This window comes from Hippocampus comes, unplaced genomic scaffold (genome assembly GCF_001891065.2).
Source record: "Hippocampus comes isolate QL1 unplaced genomic scaffold, H_comes_QL1_v1.1 scaffold170, whole genome shotgun sequence".
NCBI lineage: Eukaryota > Metazoa > Chordata > Actinopteri > Syngnathiformes > Syngnathidae > Hippocampus > Hippocampus comes.
In genome coordinates this window covers 124,172-137,552 of record NW_017806171.1, presented here as the reverse complement: position 1 = coordinate 137,552, position 13,381 = coordinate 124,172, and the positions used below count along the sequence as shown (strand labels likewise).

The following is a 13,381-nucleotide window of genomic DNA, read 5'->3' as shown; positions in this document are numbered from 1 at the left end:
TATATATATATATATATATATATGTATATATATATGTATGTATGTATGTATGTATGTAATGTGTGTGAGTGTAGCCCGAGGTCTGGTCCTAAGTCAATCGTGACAGGTGTAGGGGGAAATTGAGGGGGGTGGGATTTGTGTGCGTGTTATTAATATTTGATAGTTTTGTGTGTTACAAAAAAAAAAAAGATGACATCCTTCCTGTTGACTTTTACTCAGTTTAACAGAAGTCCTTGCCATCAAAGGATGACATTGACTGAAGGGGAATATCGTGTCAATCAACTAAAAGATTAAAGATCCGAAAAAGCCATTTACACTCCATCCCTTGAGACTTGGCTGAAGTGGAGGCTCACGGCGGCCAGAAACAAAAGCGTGACGAAATCTTAGTGGTGTCAAGAAATGTGCCAGACGGTCCTCATCTTTGAAGATAAGTGAATCTTCTGGTGATGAGACTCTTGAAATTGTCTTTTGGGGATGGAAATGAAGGCGCTGTGGCTCGAATCATTCCTAAGTTCTCGCTAGCAACGGTTGCTCGGGTTCGCATCTGTGAGGTGCTGCGCTTTGTTGCCGACACCTGAGACGTGTTATCGCAGGTGCCGCTTGCTTGTATTCTGAAAATGAGCGTCAACAAACATCTCATTTGACCCTTCGGTCAGGAAACGGGTGAAGGCGTGAGTCAGATGAATAGAAAGAGCCATTTCACTCCACAAGGTAACTTGAATGCCTCATTCTTGTGACTTGGCGCTGCTGGAAAGGGCAACGTAGCAGTTCCTGTCTTGTGACATGTTGTTGTTCATTATGAGAAGGGATGTGGTGATCTCAAAGGCCAGAGGATGGAAAATTAGGTGCCAGGAATGTGAACCTTTAAAGAGGTCGACACAACTCGGATAAAGACAAACACACTGTTCAATACCGAGATGAAACTCGCACTGATCGGAAGAAAACGTGCCAAATATTTTGTCAACAATTGCAATGCATTTCTCCTCACGTCAAGCATGCGAATCAAGATGCAAATGATTTCTGACGTTAAGAATAGTAGTCGTAATAATAATAAAGTCAAATTATTTTCAGTTTTGCTGCATTTTTGGCCCCCGTAGCACTAACACGAACAAGTCATTCGGCCGAGCTCACATGATTGCGATTTGAGGTTCTCGGTACAAGATGAAGAAAATTGTGATGAGATATTTTTTTTTCCAAGAATCACCACAATGGAAGTCATTCATATCTTGGAGCGGGGCCTGCAATTTTTTTCTTGTTGCGCAGGGGACACTGATGTCATCGTGGGTGTGCAAGAAAGGCAATCGGATCACAGACCACGTGACTTAAGTTTTCCGATCAAATTCTTCTCCCTCACAAAATAGTGAAAATGCCTTCATTTCAACCAACCGTGGGAAGCTAACCGCCGCCGCGACCTTGCTGATGAACAAAATGTATAGGTTGCTTAGCAACGTTACTTTCTGACGAGGACATTGCGTTTATAGGACCCAATGTTGAGGTTAGAAAACGGGTAGCCCAGAGGACTTATTCAGGTTTTAAAAAAAAAACCGAATGAGCATATTATTGTTTTTACACACTTTGACGTGGCCTTTCAAAACCTATTCCAATTATTTGGGTTTGTAAAAGTAGTCACCGAGAGGACTCCCAAAGCGCATCTCTGCAATATGGGAAGAAGACGGAAAAAAACCCGGTGCGGAGAATCCGGAAAAAGCCCCAAGCTAGTAAACAACACGAACACTCCCCAAACTCTGAACTGTGAGACAAACACAAGGCTAACTTTCAGTCGTAGTCATGTGCATTTCCTCAGGAATGCTCTCCCTTGCTGAGAATATCTTTCAGTCAATATTTCCACAAATGCTTTTTTTTTCTCTTTTCTCCATGCATGAAACGAGTCTCACATGGTCCTACGACTGCGAATGCCAGTCAAGTTTCATGGTGCAGAAATACAGAGGCAATATGCATGTCAATTTTGATAGTAAATAGATATTTATTTATATTTTGGGGGTTGGGGGTCAGCTCATGCAAGGATACAATTCATGTAAACAAAATTATTTAGAAATCAAACTCGTAAATGTGCAGATTTCGGTGTTTCTTGGTGTCAATCTCCGGAATGTACAGTATAGAAAAGTAAAGCGCAGTACATAGGCGACATCCAACAGCTATCCCCGATCCCTCTTGCCCACAATGTGATTCTCAAATCGAGCAGCCGTGTCGTCAAAAGGCGAAAAGGGAGACAGCATCCGACAGGTCAGGCACGGAGGCGAAGACAGACAGCGACAAGCTTTGTCAAAGCATTCATATGAAAACACAATTGAAGACCACTGACGCCCTTTTAAAGTGTGCAAGTTGATCCGCAACACAAAGACAAAAAGCTCGCGGGCGATTTGGAAGTCGCGCCTTTAAGACACTGGTGACGTTTATCATTTTTAAAAACTGTTCACAACAACAATGATCATAATTAAAACTTGGTCGTGTGGCACACGTGAGCAGGAGGCCCAAAGGGGTGTTTCAAGAGTTTTTTTTTTTCTCATCTTCGTGCCCGGCATCATTAGCATCTAGCTCATGCTAGATGATCTTATTGCTTAAAAGGCAGCCTGCTAACGTGTTCGGAAATTGCTTTAGCTGAAGAAAATATTGTGCAGAGCGGTCTGAGACGTCGGTACATTGTGGCATCGCCACCAAGTGTACATAATTTAAATTTGGGGAACTGTACAAAGCCATTTTGTTAGCTTTTTTTGAGGGGGGGGGGGTCGGAACCTGGATATGCCACGCGTATCAACGGAATCATTTTTGACACCCTTTTCAACAGCAAACAACCAGCTGATTGCTAATTAAGATTCTAGAGACGGTTTGGGAAGATTGTCTTGAACAAAGTAGCACAACGGGGCATTTTTTTTTTTTTAATCACAAAAGTACGATGTTTGTCGGTATTCTTCCAGTTTTCTTTTCACTATTTGGAATGTGAACCCTGACCCAAAATACCGAGAAGTATTCGAGCCATCCTGAAAACAAGAATTTATCAACACTAAAGAAATGTGAAGTCACATTTGGTGGCGTCTTAAGCGTAAGAAAATAAAGATGAAATATTACGTGTCATCATACCCCGTGTGGCTGTAAGGATATTGTCAACTTCAATTTAGTTTAAGTTTCCCCAAATACAACGAAATAGTTGATGTTTTGGTACCTCGATGCCACCATGAAAAACGACAGACCAAAATCATCTCACCAGGAGGGCTTTGAAGCAAAATTTCATGGCAGGTTTTGGGCGAAAGACCGTGGCCGCTGTTAACATTTTGGCATTTAAAAAAAAAAAATCACTCGTTAAAATGACTTCATTCTCATAAGCTCATGAAAATCAGAGCCCCCCCCCCCCCCATGTGGCCCAAATAGCTCGTTTACAAAAACACAACTGATGAGCAATGAACAGGCTTTTGACAAATCACCACAAAAACAGTGAGACAAGTTATTTTGTTCACTTTGAAAAAAACAACAAAAAAAAAAGGGGGGGATAGACGAGAGGAAGAGGTAGACCGGACCACCTGGGATTTGATGGGACGGTGGCCTGAGTAGAACAAGTAAGCAAGCCGCAGAGATGATGAAAACGAGACTCTGACTTTTCTGTATATACATCCTTAGGCACGAGCCAGAAAAACTTTGCTCCTTTCTTCCTTCTTTAGTTTTTCATGCTGGTTGCAGCTAAATTTCAAGAGAACAATCCTCGTCTCAAGTGAAACTTAACTCTAGAAGAGGCCCTCGAGAGCATGTCGGTAGAGTTTAAAAAAATATACATACACAATATCGAGATGGGATATTTTCAGACTCCGTTGGGGTAAATGTTAAGCTCCCAGAACGACACGTACAATTTTTTTTTTTTTTTTTGACAGGCACAGTAGTGTTTCCCTGGATAGGAATGCTAGAAAATGCATCCAAAAAGAGCGGACAAATATAGAAGAGAGTCAGCTTCCTCTGGGACGCTGCAAAAGAACGATTCAATTCCAGCTACAGCAGGCGCCTTGTTAAGAGGAGGGGGGGGGGGGATGATCTGTCCTGAGGACGAAATGAAAAAGAACGCTTTGAAAAGTTGCGCGAGAAAATTAGGTGGCGAAAACAAGGATCCTCTGCTTTGTATAGAGTCAGTAGTACTGAGAGCGACCCTCTGTCGTGAGGCCGTTTGAGAAGCGCGGGAGGGAATGGAAAAGACAAAACACATGCGCGTGAGCACAGTAGTTTAAAGTAAGGCCTCGTTTTTTTTTTTTTGTGTTGGCAAAAAAAAAAAATTATCATATACATTTGTAATTTAATTTCATCGAGATTTAAAACAAAATATGTGCAAAAAATTCAATCTTACAAATACGGGGAGGTTAATTTGTAGATGTGAAAATGATTGCACCGTCTCTCTGCCCATTCAACTGTCTGTTGGTCGTCGTCCTCCCGCTGCCCGCCGTCGCCGCCGTCCCCCCAAAACCCGGCTCTCTCGTTGGTCGTCAGGCTCGAAAGCTGGACCTTGAGCTCCCTGCCCCGAGCTCAGCTTCACGTTGAGTGGACAGCCATCTTTAGCTTATCGAGCTCCATCTGAGAGGACACGGAATGCAAAGCGCTCAGAACCGAGGTTTAGACCAACGCTCTGAGCCATTGTCTTGCTTCAACTTCTTTGCCAGGATTTTGGATTTCTTTGGTGCGAGTGCGACAAGTGTTTGCAAAGTGTGCGTAAATGTTGTTTGTGGCTGTCGGCGAGGCCGTCAATATGTGGCTTGATCTCAAGAGCGTGCTCCATGCGGAGAAGGCGGCGTATGTTGTTCAGGGGATCGATACTACCTGCAGGGCGACACGCTTTTGCCTTTCCTCATCCAGCTCTCCGCGAAGCTCTGTTATTTCTTTCCTAGAAATAGGCACAAAAAATATATTTTAATGAGCAAACGAGTGTACCCCCAAAGCTCCCGAAAGATGTCGTTTGTGGATTTGAGAAGGAAACTCGCAATGACTTGCCAACTGCATTTTCACATCCACGTCAGCATGGCACGACCGTAGCCAAATGTGAATTTCAATTTATTGCCTTAGTCTACGCCAAATGTGTCGGCTATTGTTCCAATCGCTGCTCTTTGCGAGATCAGCTTATTATGTGGACGGTGAATGAAGTCATACCGGCACTTAAGTTTATAAAAGCGACCTGCATCTTAAGATGCCTCCGAAAGAGAAACTCGGTCGTCCTTCATTTCCGCAAGCTCACAAGTTTGTGGTGTACTGACGCTATCAAAGAATTACATTTGCTGGGCCTTGAACAGCTCCACTGACAGCAGAAGATCCTTCATCTGACTTCTGAGCGCTTCCAACTGGGATTTGGGATCCTCCCTTCCCTGGAAACCGCTTTCTGAGCTGGAGGCTGCGGCCGCCGGGCCGGGTTTGGCCTCCACGCTGTGTTTGTGCGATGGCGGCGACAGGTTGTGTGCGGAATGCTGTGGAGGGAGGATTGGGGCGAGGGGGTGCATGATATTTAATTTCAGTACTTTGGAATTGACTATGAGATAAGTGAAAATAGAGAACTTGAGCCAAAACAGCACGAGAGGGAGAAATGAACTCCAGAAAGAATGGTTCGCATCACAAGAGACTGCCCTTGAAATGAAAGTGTAAACGACAAAAAAAGAGCATGACTGTTTTGAAGTTAAAAAAAAAAAACAATCATTCATTCAAAAAATGAAATGCATTCGATGTTTCTGCAGTATGAATGCTCATCCGTCACCGATGCAAAAAGTGAAGTTCATTCTCCGAGAGGCTCTCATGACCTCATACGGGAGATTTTGGTGTTCAACACCTTTGAGAAGGAAAAAAAAAACAAAAGTTGGCAGTTCACATTAGTTTTTGTATTTTGGCCTTTGTTTTTGGAATGTGGACGATTAGATCAAAAAAGATTAGACATCAGAATTACGGCATCACGCCCTGCAGTGTGAATAAGTTGCTCCTAATGCTGTGTCATCAGTAACAGTGATAAGAGGCGTGTTGAGCAGACACGCTGCCACGTGTTTGGCTGTATCACTGGTACCATGATGACACTTTTTTTTAAAAGTGAAAACAGTCAAATGAATAACTCATTGACAGTATCATGATTGCAGTCACCTCACATGAGCAAGTAGCCGTAGAGCACATTTCTCCCAGAGAAGGCTGAGAGCTAAAACGAGTGAACCTTTTGACAGGAAAAGCTGATTTCAACAAACCCGACAACCACCAATGTCCAAAGATGGAAAGACCACAGCTGTAATGTTCACCTTCAGAGCGCACTCGTCACCGGGCGTGCGTTATGAGCAGTGACAAATGTCAGGAAAATTGTTCCGTTGCAAATCAGAGGGTGAAAATCAATCCCAAATAATAATTGCAAAGCCGTGCGGTGCCCCCGAGCACAGAGTGGTCACAATTAAAGTCTGTGAAAGCAGCCAATTAAATGAGGTCCATGATAAGAAAGTATGGCATTCACATATGAATGCAGATGAGTATGATTAAAAAAAAAAAAAAAAAGCAGGTAAATAAGAAATCCAAATGACCTTTCTGGGTTCCAGAAGCTTTAGTTTGGCGCCATCATCCTCGTCGAACTTGAGGGATTTCTCCACGGCGTTTTCCTTGTTGGGCTACAAGGGAGGTTGGGTTTATTTTACTATTTATGAAGGACAACAACAACACGACGACCCCTAGTACTGCTAAAACCCAATGTCAAATTATCCGTATTTCAACACGTATGACATACGGATTTTGTCAGATATTTCAAATGTAGCGACACAAGCATCAGCTCTGAACAATTACTGGAGTCAAGAAAAGCAGTGGGCCACCTCGGCATGAAAGATGGCCAACCGTTAAATGTGCCTTTCACCAAGTGTGGGCATGATTGAAAATCAATGTGATGATTGCGGACTCGTGTCCTTGAGAAGATGCAGTCATTTGCAGCGGTAGCCACCGAAACAAACAAAGGTACAAAAGTTCAGCACATTGATGCCATTGGACCTTTTTGAGCGCATGATTTAAGCAACGCGTAATTGTTGAGCATGACGAGCGTCGAGTGAGTGCTCACCGAATGTCCTCCGCCAAATTGGGCGGGCAACCTGCGGCCGGTGATCTTTGGTCTGTTAGCGGTGGGATGAGACAGCTTTTCTGAGTTGGGGGAAACCTCATCAAAACTCATCAGAGCTGTTGAGAAAGTAAGACAGACGCCAACGAGGTCAGAGGCAAACGACGGAGAAAATGTTGTCTGAGGATTATTCGAAGCTAACATTTGATTCACTTGATCAGAGTTTGTGTAGAGTCGAATTTAAATAAAACACCCGAATAAACTCGAGCCACTTTGTCCAGGTGGAGACATTGGAAGCGCAACAAAAAGAACAGTGCAAAGGACTCATTCGCACTCGCGACTGTTGTGTTGAACGGGACTTTGCACCTGCGTCACGCGAAGGTGCTCGCGCAAGAAAACAGGAACGACGACTGAAGAAAAGATTGCATTTTCTTGTATCGTGACAACTTGTCAGACTCGCTGTTGCCGAGCAGAGAAGAGTTTTTTTTTTCCCCAGATCCTTCCCACCATCTGTCACCAACGCTAAACTCTGCAGTCGGTGGAGGAACAGCGGGCCTGCTCGCTTCAATCAATTTCAGATTCTTTTCCATCTCCATTTAAATACCTAAAAATAAACCTTTGGAGCTTGTGGGCCACGCGCTCAAGTCCCGCGGTGGCCCAAAATGTGAAAATGGCAATTGGGGAAAGAAAAATAAAATCGATACATACATGATTCCAAGGATTTGTCTCCTGTATCCATTGAGGGTGTTTTGGGCTTGGGGGGAAGCAATAGGTCCAAGTCTGGCTTTGGACGAGATGTCGGCACTTCCCCATTATGTCTGGGGGGGGGGGGGGAGAAAAAAAAAAAAAAAAATAAGAAACCAAATCACTCCAGAGATTGATCGAAATAGCACAAGACACCGTGACACCCCAGGGTCAGATCCTGGGAGAAAAGAAGACATTTTGGACCCACTTCAAATTTGGTGACGGAGTAAGAGGCTTGTCTGGCCGCTTGGGTGGCAGGTTTCCCGGTTTGCCTTTGCCAGGAGGCGGGACGGGCTTTTTGGGTGGGAGCGGGGCCGCGGGCTTGTGTGGTTTTGGATCTGGCACCGGCTTGTCAACTGAAATGGAGCAAACACATTTGGAGACGGACTCGGTCGTGGAGTAAAAACCACGCAAAGCGACTAAGATGCCCAAATTGTCAGGCGAAGTTTGAAATGAAGGAAAAAAAAAAAAAAAAAACGTGTTTTATGTCAATGATAGCAACGAGCTTTTTGAAGGCATCGGCGTTTCTACAAAACACTTGACGGTAAAGGAAAAGAAAAAGCCAAATGTGTAACAGTCGAGACGTATCATTTTGATTGCATGGCAGACATTTTGCGGTGGAGGCGTGACCCTTAATTGACCCCCACCAGGTTACTGCATCCAATGAGAATGAAGGGACACGTACCTTTGTCCTCTGGCCTGATGGCGTGAGGCTTCTTGTCTGCGCTGGGAACCTCTGGTTTGAGAGCTGTTGAGGAGCATGGAGGGAAAAAAAAAAATGTCGGAAGGTACCGGCAACCGACCAGTGGTGTCAAATGCAATCATCATCATCGGAGTCATACAAATGCGCAACAAATCGACATATCGCTAGTTTTTTTTGAGAAAAGGAGTCCAGGATAATAGTTTGTTCAACTCTTGATCAAGTTCCTTTGGAATGAATGACGTATCGGAGGTTCTTACCGATGTGCTTTGACGGCGGAGGGGGCTTCTTTGGTTTCTGAAAGAAGAAATAGAAGCGATGAAAAGTCAGCGACAGGAAGTCAAGTCTCCGGCGACTCGATCAGAGTCACCGTGTGAAACTGTTGATCACGATCCCTGCAGAAGAGCATTCTTTAACCAGAGCATGACGACTAGTCAATGAAAAAGAAAGACGTCCCAAACAAAGCGTGGAGCCGCTCGAACGGGGTTCTTCACTGCCCAACGTCGCCCTGCACATTCCTTCAAGAGCACGTTTTTTTTTTGGTGACGGACGTGGCGGACATCCTACCTCTTCGGGGTCTTGCTTCAGTGAGGACTTGCGCGACCCTCGAGATAAATAAGCCTGAAACAGATTGGTCATTGATCTTTTTATTGGTTTGTAACAAACATACTTTTGGAAGTTGTCGTCAAAAGGTCGAGCCCTGGTTTCATGGAACCATTTTTTGGAAGGCCTGAAAGAAAGATTTGATTGAACTAACTTGCTGTGTGACCTTACCTCTTTTTCGCTCTCCGAAAGCATGACGACAAAGTTGTCCGGAAAGACGCCTTCCTTGCCTCCCACTTCCCCTCGCCACCAGCCGGGCTCTCCTGTGTCCTGTCGCAGAAAGGGGATGGAAATGTCAAAACACGCACCATCGATTCCACGACAGATAACTTGTATGGTCCAGTTTACAAGGTAAACACGCGAACACGGGGAAGAAGACAAGTGGCCGGCAGTGCGCTAACTCGTGAAGCCACCTCGAAACTATACCGCAGCTTTGTAACGACGCGACTGTCCCTTGAAAAGATTGAGGAAAACGGTTCCTGGAATGAAATCATGACCAAAATAGATTCGAATTGAAAAACAATGCTTTGGACCACCTTACGCAATTGCGATGCAAGTGACCCATTGACAATTGACAGATTCATCAATAATAAAAGAAAGGGAATTAAAAATGTGGATTTCAGTAAAGTCATTCCATAGTGATATCTAATGAAAGCATCCGCAGGTGGTCATTAAATGTCTTAAAAATCATGTGTGTAAATAAACAAAGTAAGTTAAAAGTGGAAAAAAAATATTAGTCTGTTATTTGAAGCCAGACGATACTTCCCACATATTAATGATCCACTGATTAAAAAAACAAAAACAAAAACAAATGGTCAGAGTGTACGTCCAAATAACTCCACTTGGTGGCAGCAACTTCCCACGCTAATTCTTAGCTTTTGCCTTTAGGGCAAGAACACAACCAAATCCGCACAGAGGGAAAAAAAAAAAGTCAGAATCGACGGAGGTGATCTAACCAACTGTAAATTGTAATCACACCGTTCACCACCTGAGGGCAGAATTCCCTTCTGTCGTATTCTCTTGGCAACTGCAGGTACTGTATATATTGTTGGTTGTTTTAAATAACTTTCTTTTGAGTTCACCTCGTGCAGAGACATCACACCAGCCCAAACATGGAAAACCTGAAGTTTACATGTTGGCCTGGTGCATCCAATTTTTCTGTCTTTTTACCCACACGCAAACAGCATTTGAAGTCGCTAGTTTGAGGCGTCTTCCACCCACCCCCCCAACAAATGGTGGTTGGACCATTTAGTGGTTTTGAGGGTCTGAAAACGTGCAGGTGACACTAGCTGAAATGATAACTTCCTGAAGTCATTTGTATTCTTGTGCATTCGGACACCGAGCAACATCTTACCTTGCTTATGATCGAGATGATGTCATCCTCACGCAAAGTCAGTTCATCCTCATTTGTGGCCTCCAAAGCGAAGGTGACCCGACAAAAGTCTTTAGCTTTGGATGTCGGGAATGTGGAGATTGAGAAGAGGAAGTACAGGATCGAAAAAGCACGACATGCACAAAAGGCCGGCAGGTATTTTACCTTTGGAGTTGCTCTCTCCGTCGCCCCTCTGCATTTCTGTCACGTTGGCAAAGGCGGGCTTTGCGGCTGATGGTAATGAAGGCAGTGGCTGAAATGCAGCAAACATGAAAGATGGAAATGATTGATGGCACGTAAATGGACAAGGGACTTCATATGGAAAAGCTAGTGCAGCAGAATTCCAACAAAGGAGTCAAAGGAAAATGTAAACGTGGTTGCGACAGAAATACGCCATCTTTCCAGGGTGCTTAATATAAACGATGATACTTTGGCATGATTTGGTGCAACGGGTGACAGGGAGCACCTGGAAAAAGGTTGGAGTTTATAACATCATCTCATCAACGAATTCATGTTGACAGATGAGGTGGGGGGGGGGGGAATGCTAATGATTCATATCGATTCGGACATACAGTAAATAGTCGAAAAAGGCCAAAAAAAAAATAGTCACTTTCATGCTGGTTATTTTGAGTTAGCCTACAATACGTAAGGTTGCCATGATTATCGAGAGCTGGTCGGAGGAACAGTCGTGAGTCGTGAACTGTCCGGCTTGTTGCTAACCAACCGACGTGAGCTGGTAGAGGCTCCAGCTAAATCATCCAAGAGGGTGTTTGAGAAAATGGATGGGTGGACCGATGCAAAAACACACCAAGTTGACAACCGATGCAAAGTTTCCTTTTGACGTCACCGAAAGGAAAACCCCAATTGCAACTGCCAGTGGGGTGAAAAGCCAGGTGAGCGGTCATACGTGAGCCATGTTATCTATTCAATGCCAAATGGAAATAGCAAACTCAGTTAAAAAAAAAAAAAGAGAGCGAGAGGTTCAAAACCAAGCGATATGTGCAATGACTGTTGTGAAGAGAAGAGAGAGGAGGGGGTGGGGGGGGGGGGTTATTATTTCGAGATGTGGAGAGTTGAGCACCTCCAAAACTAAAGCCAAGCAAGTCAACACAGAGCTGTATTCTGAAAAGCGGACGTCCTATACTTTACGAATGTAACATGTGTTGCGACCGTCATCAAACTCACATTTTCCTTTTTGTCTTCTGTGTCCAGGTGGGGAATTCGGACCTTTGATTTTACTGAGCCTTCTTTGAAAATATCTCCAAAACCAATCCCCTGGATTTTTTTGGGCTGGACAATCGCTCCATTGCCTGAAGCCGGCTGGGGCGATGACGGGGTCACTGCGTTTTCCGCACCGTGTCCATCTGTGGAGGAGATGCGGTGAGGGGAAACGAGGAAATGTCAGCGACAAGTGGGCAAAAGGTCTCTTGGCTGGCTCTCGGCCTCATACCGGCCTCTTCTGGGGTTGTGCCGTTGGAGTCTCCGTCTTCTTTCGCGACATCCACTTCTTTGACAAAGTTGGAAGGGAAGAGTCCTGACTTGCCGTTGATGACGCCGCTCCACCAACCCTCTTCGACCTGCGCGCAAGAAGAGCCAATTCGGGACGACTGCTGACAACGGCCCGGCTACAGCTTAACGCGCTATGACTTGGTATCAAGTCCCCAATATTCGTGGAATTACAAAATGCGCAAAAGCTGTTTTCCGGTAAGTGAACCATGACGCTACTTTTGTGCGCGCTCTCTCTGACTCTCGCTCTACATTGTTTCGCCATAACACCACAAGGTTAGCAATAACCTTTTGGAACCTATTACATGACAAACACAGTCATCGGTGCATCAAACAAAACGTCTTTCGGCATTGTCGGATAAAGCAGACGATAAGAGTCGATTTGATGCAACCCGCTTGCATCTTCGAAACGACGGAGACAATACCGTACCTCTTCGGTGATTTCTAAAATATCCCCCACTTTTAATTCCAGTTCATCTTCGTTCTGCGGCTGATACTCAAACAACACTTTGCACTGTCTCTTCTTCAGCTCTGTGAAAAGAAGGTAGGCAGGTCATAAAACAAAAACCGGCTATGTAACTTCAGCTCTGCGCCCTTTTTTTTTTTTTTTTTAAACATGTTCATACGTGCAGGGCCTCTACGATTAGAAAAAGGGGGCGGTATGAGCAGTGTCAACATGTAAAATGTCGGAAGTGGCAGCACGATGAAGAAAATGGTGAAAACAATTTGGATCTGGCATGTTCAAGCACAGCAGCCAAGGAAATGGTTGACAAAAAAGTGAGTACTTCGTTGAATCACTTGCTGGCCCTCCCGGTTCCGATGCATATTTGGCATTTGTCGCCATCCGTCGCAGTGAATGTGTTAACTGCCCCAGGACAAAGCGATCCAAGTGCTGCGACTTTGCTGTGCCAAACCTGCACCGCCAACCGGATCTATTTTGTCCAATCGCAAATGACTTTCACTTTCAGCCTAAATGACTCAGATCTCGCCGCATAACCATCAAAAACACAAGAAAATAAAGAATTAAAAACAAAACAAAAACAAAACAATTATTTTGTATGAGAATCAAATGAGATAGTTTGAATTTTCTTCCAGTATCATCACGACAGCTTCTGGAGAGCATTTTTAGGTCTTGCAAAATACGCAGTGCGTGATTACAAACGGTCCAATCTTTCATTTTTTTTTTTTATCTCAGCCTTGGGCTAAAATGATTTTAAACTCCTGTTTTATCAATTCTATAATTCAACACTGACCTTAAAATGACAAAGAATTGTGGGAAACTTCACATTTATTAAAAAGAAAAAAAATATGTAAACAAATATGATATATATATATATATATATATTTTTTTTTTTTCTAGACCCTTGTAAGCCCTGTGGACTTCGTGTCTTCTACAACGGGGTGTCCG

At 44.1% G+C, this 13,381-nt stretch overlaps 2 protein-coding genes across 2 annotated transcripts in view; both read right to left on the bottom strand.

Moving 5' to 3' along the window:
• The window catches only part of opn5 (opsin 5), a 14,884-nt gene extending 13,278 nt beyond the window's left edge, over nt 1–1,606 (bottom strand). Inside the window, exon 1 of the mRNA XM_019896232.1 lies at nt 1,596–1,606. The gene's annotated coding sequence lies outside the window, so the exon portion shown is untranslated. The remainder of the gene's footprint in view (nt 1–1,595) is intronic.
• Nucleotides 1,607–2,420: 814 nt separating this feature from the next.
• Nucleotides 2,421–13,381, bottom strand: part of cd2ap (CD2-associated protein) — a 17,145-nt gene continuing 6,184 nt past the window's right edge. The window contains exons 3-18 of the mRNA XM_019896161.1: nt 12,404–12,522; nt 11,918–12,044; nt 11,653–11,831; nt 10,633–10,720; nt 10,450–10,544; nt 9,267–9,365; nt 9,060–9,113; nt 8,753–8,789; nt 8,478–8,540; nt 8,001–8,148; nt 7,757–7,866; nt 7,052–7,167; nt 6,531–6,614; nt 5,260–5,450; nt 4,813–4,876; nt 2,421–4,569 (exon numbers count right to left, since the gene is read on the bottom strand). Of these exons, the coding sequence (XP_019751720.1) occupies nt 4,528–4,569; nt 4,813–4,876; nt 5,260–5,450; nt 6,531–6,614; nt 7,052–7,167; nt 7,757–7,866; nt 8,001–8,148; nt 8,478–8,540; nt 8,753–8,789; nt 9,060–9,113; nt 9,267–9,365; nt 10,450–10,544; nt 10,633–10,720; nt 11,653–11,831; nt 11,918–12,044; nt 12,404–12,522 (1,616 nt within the window). The 3' untranslated portion in view covers nt 2,421–4,527. The remainder of the gene's footprint in view (nt 4,570–4,812; nt 4,877–5,259; nt 5,451–6,530; nt 6,615–7,051; nt 7,168–7,756; nt 7,867–8,000; nt 8,149–8,477; nt 8,541–8,752; nt 8,790–9,059; nt 9,114–9,266; nt 9,366–10,449; nt 10,545–10,632; nt 10,721–11,652; nt 11,832–11,917; nt 12,045–12,403; nt 12,523–13,381) is intronic.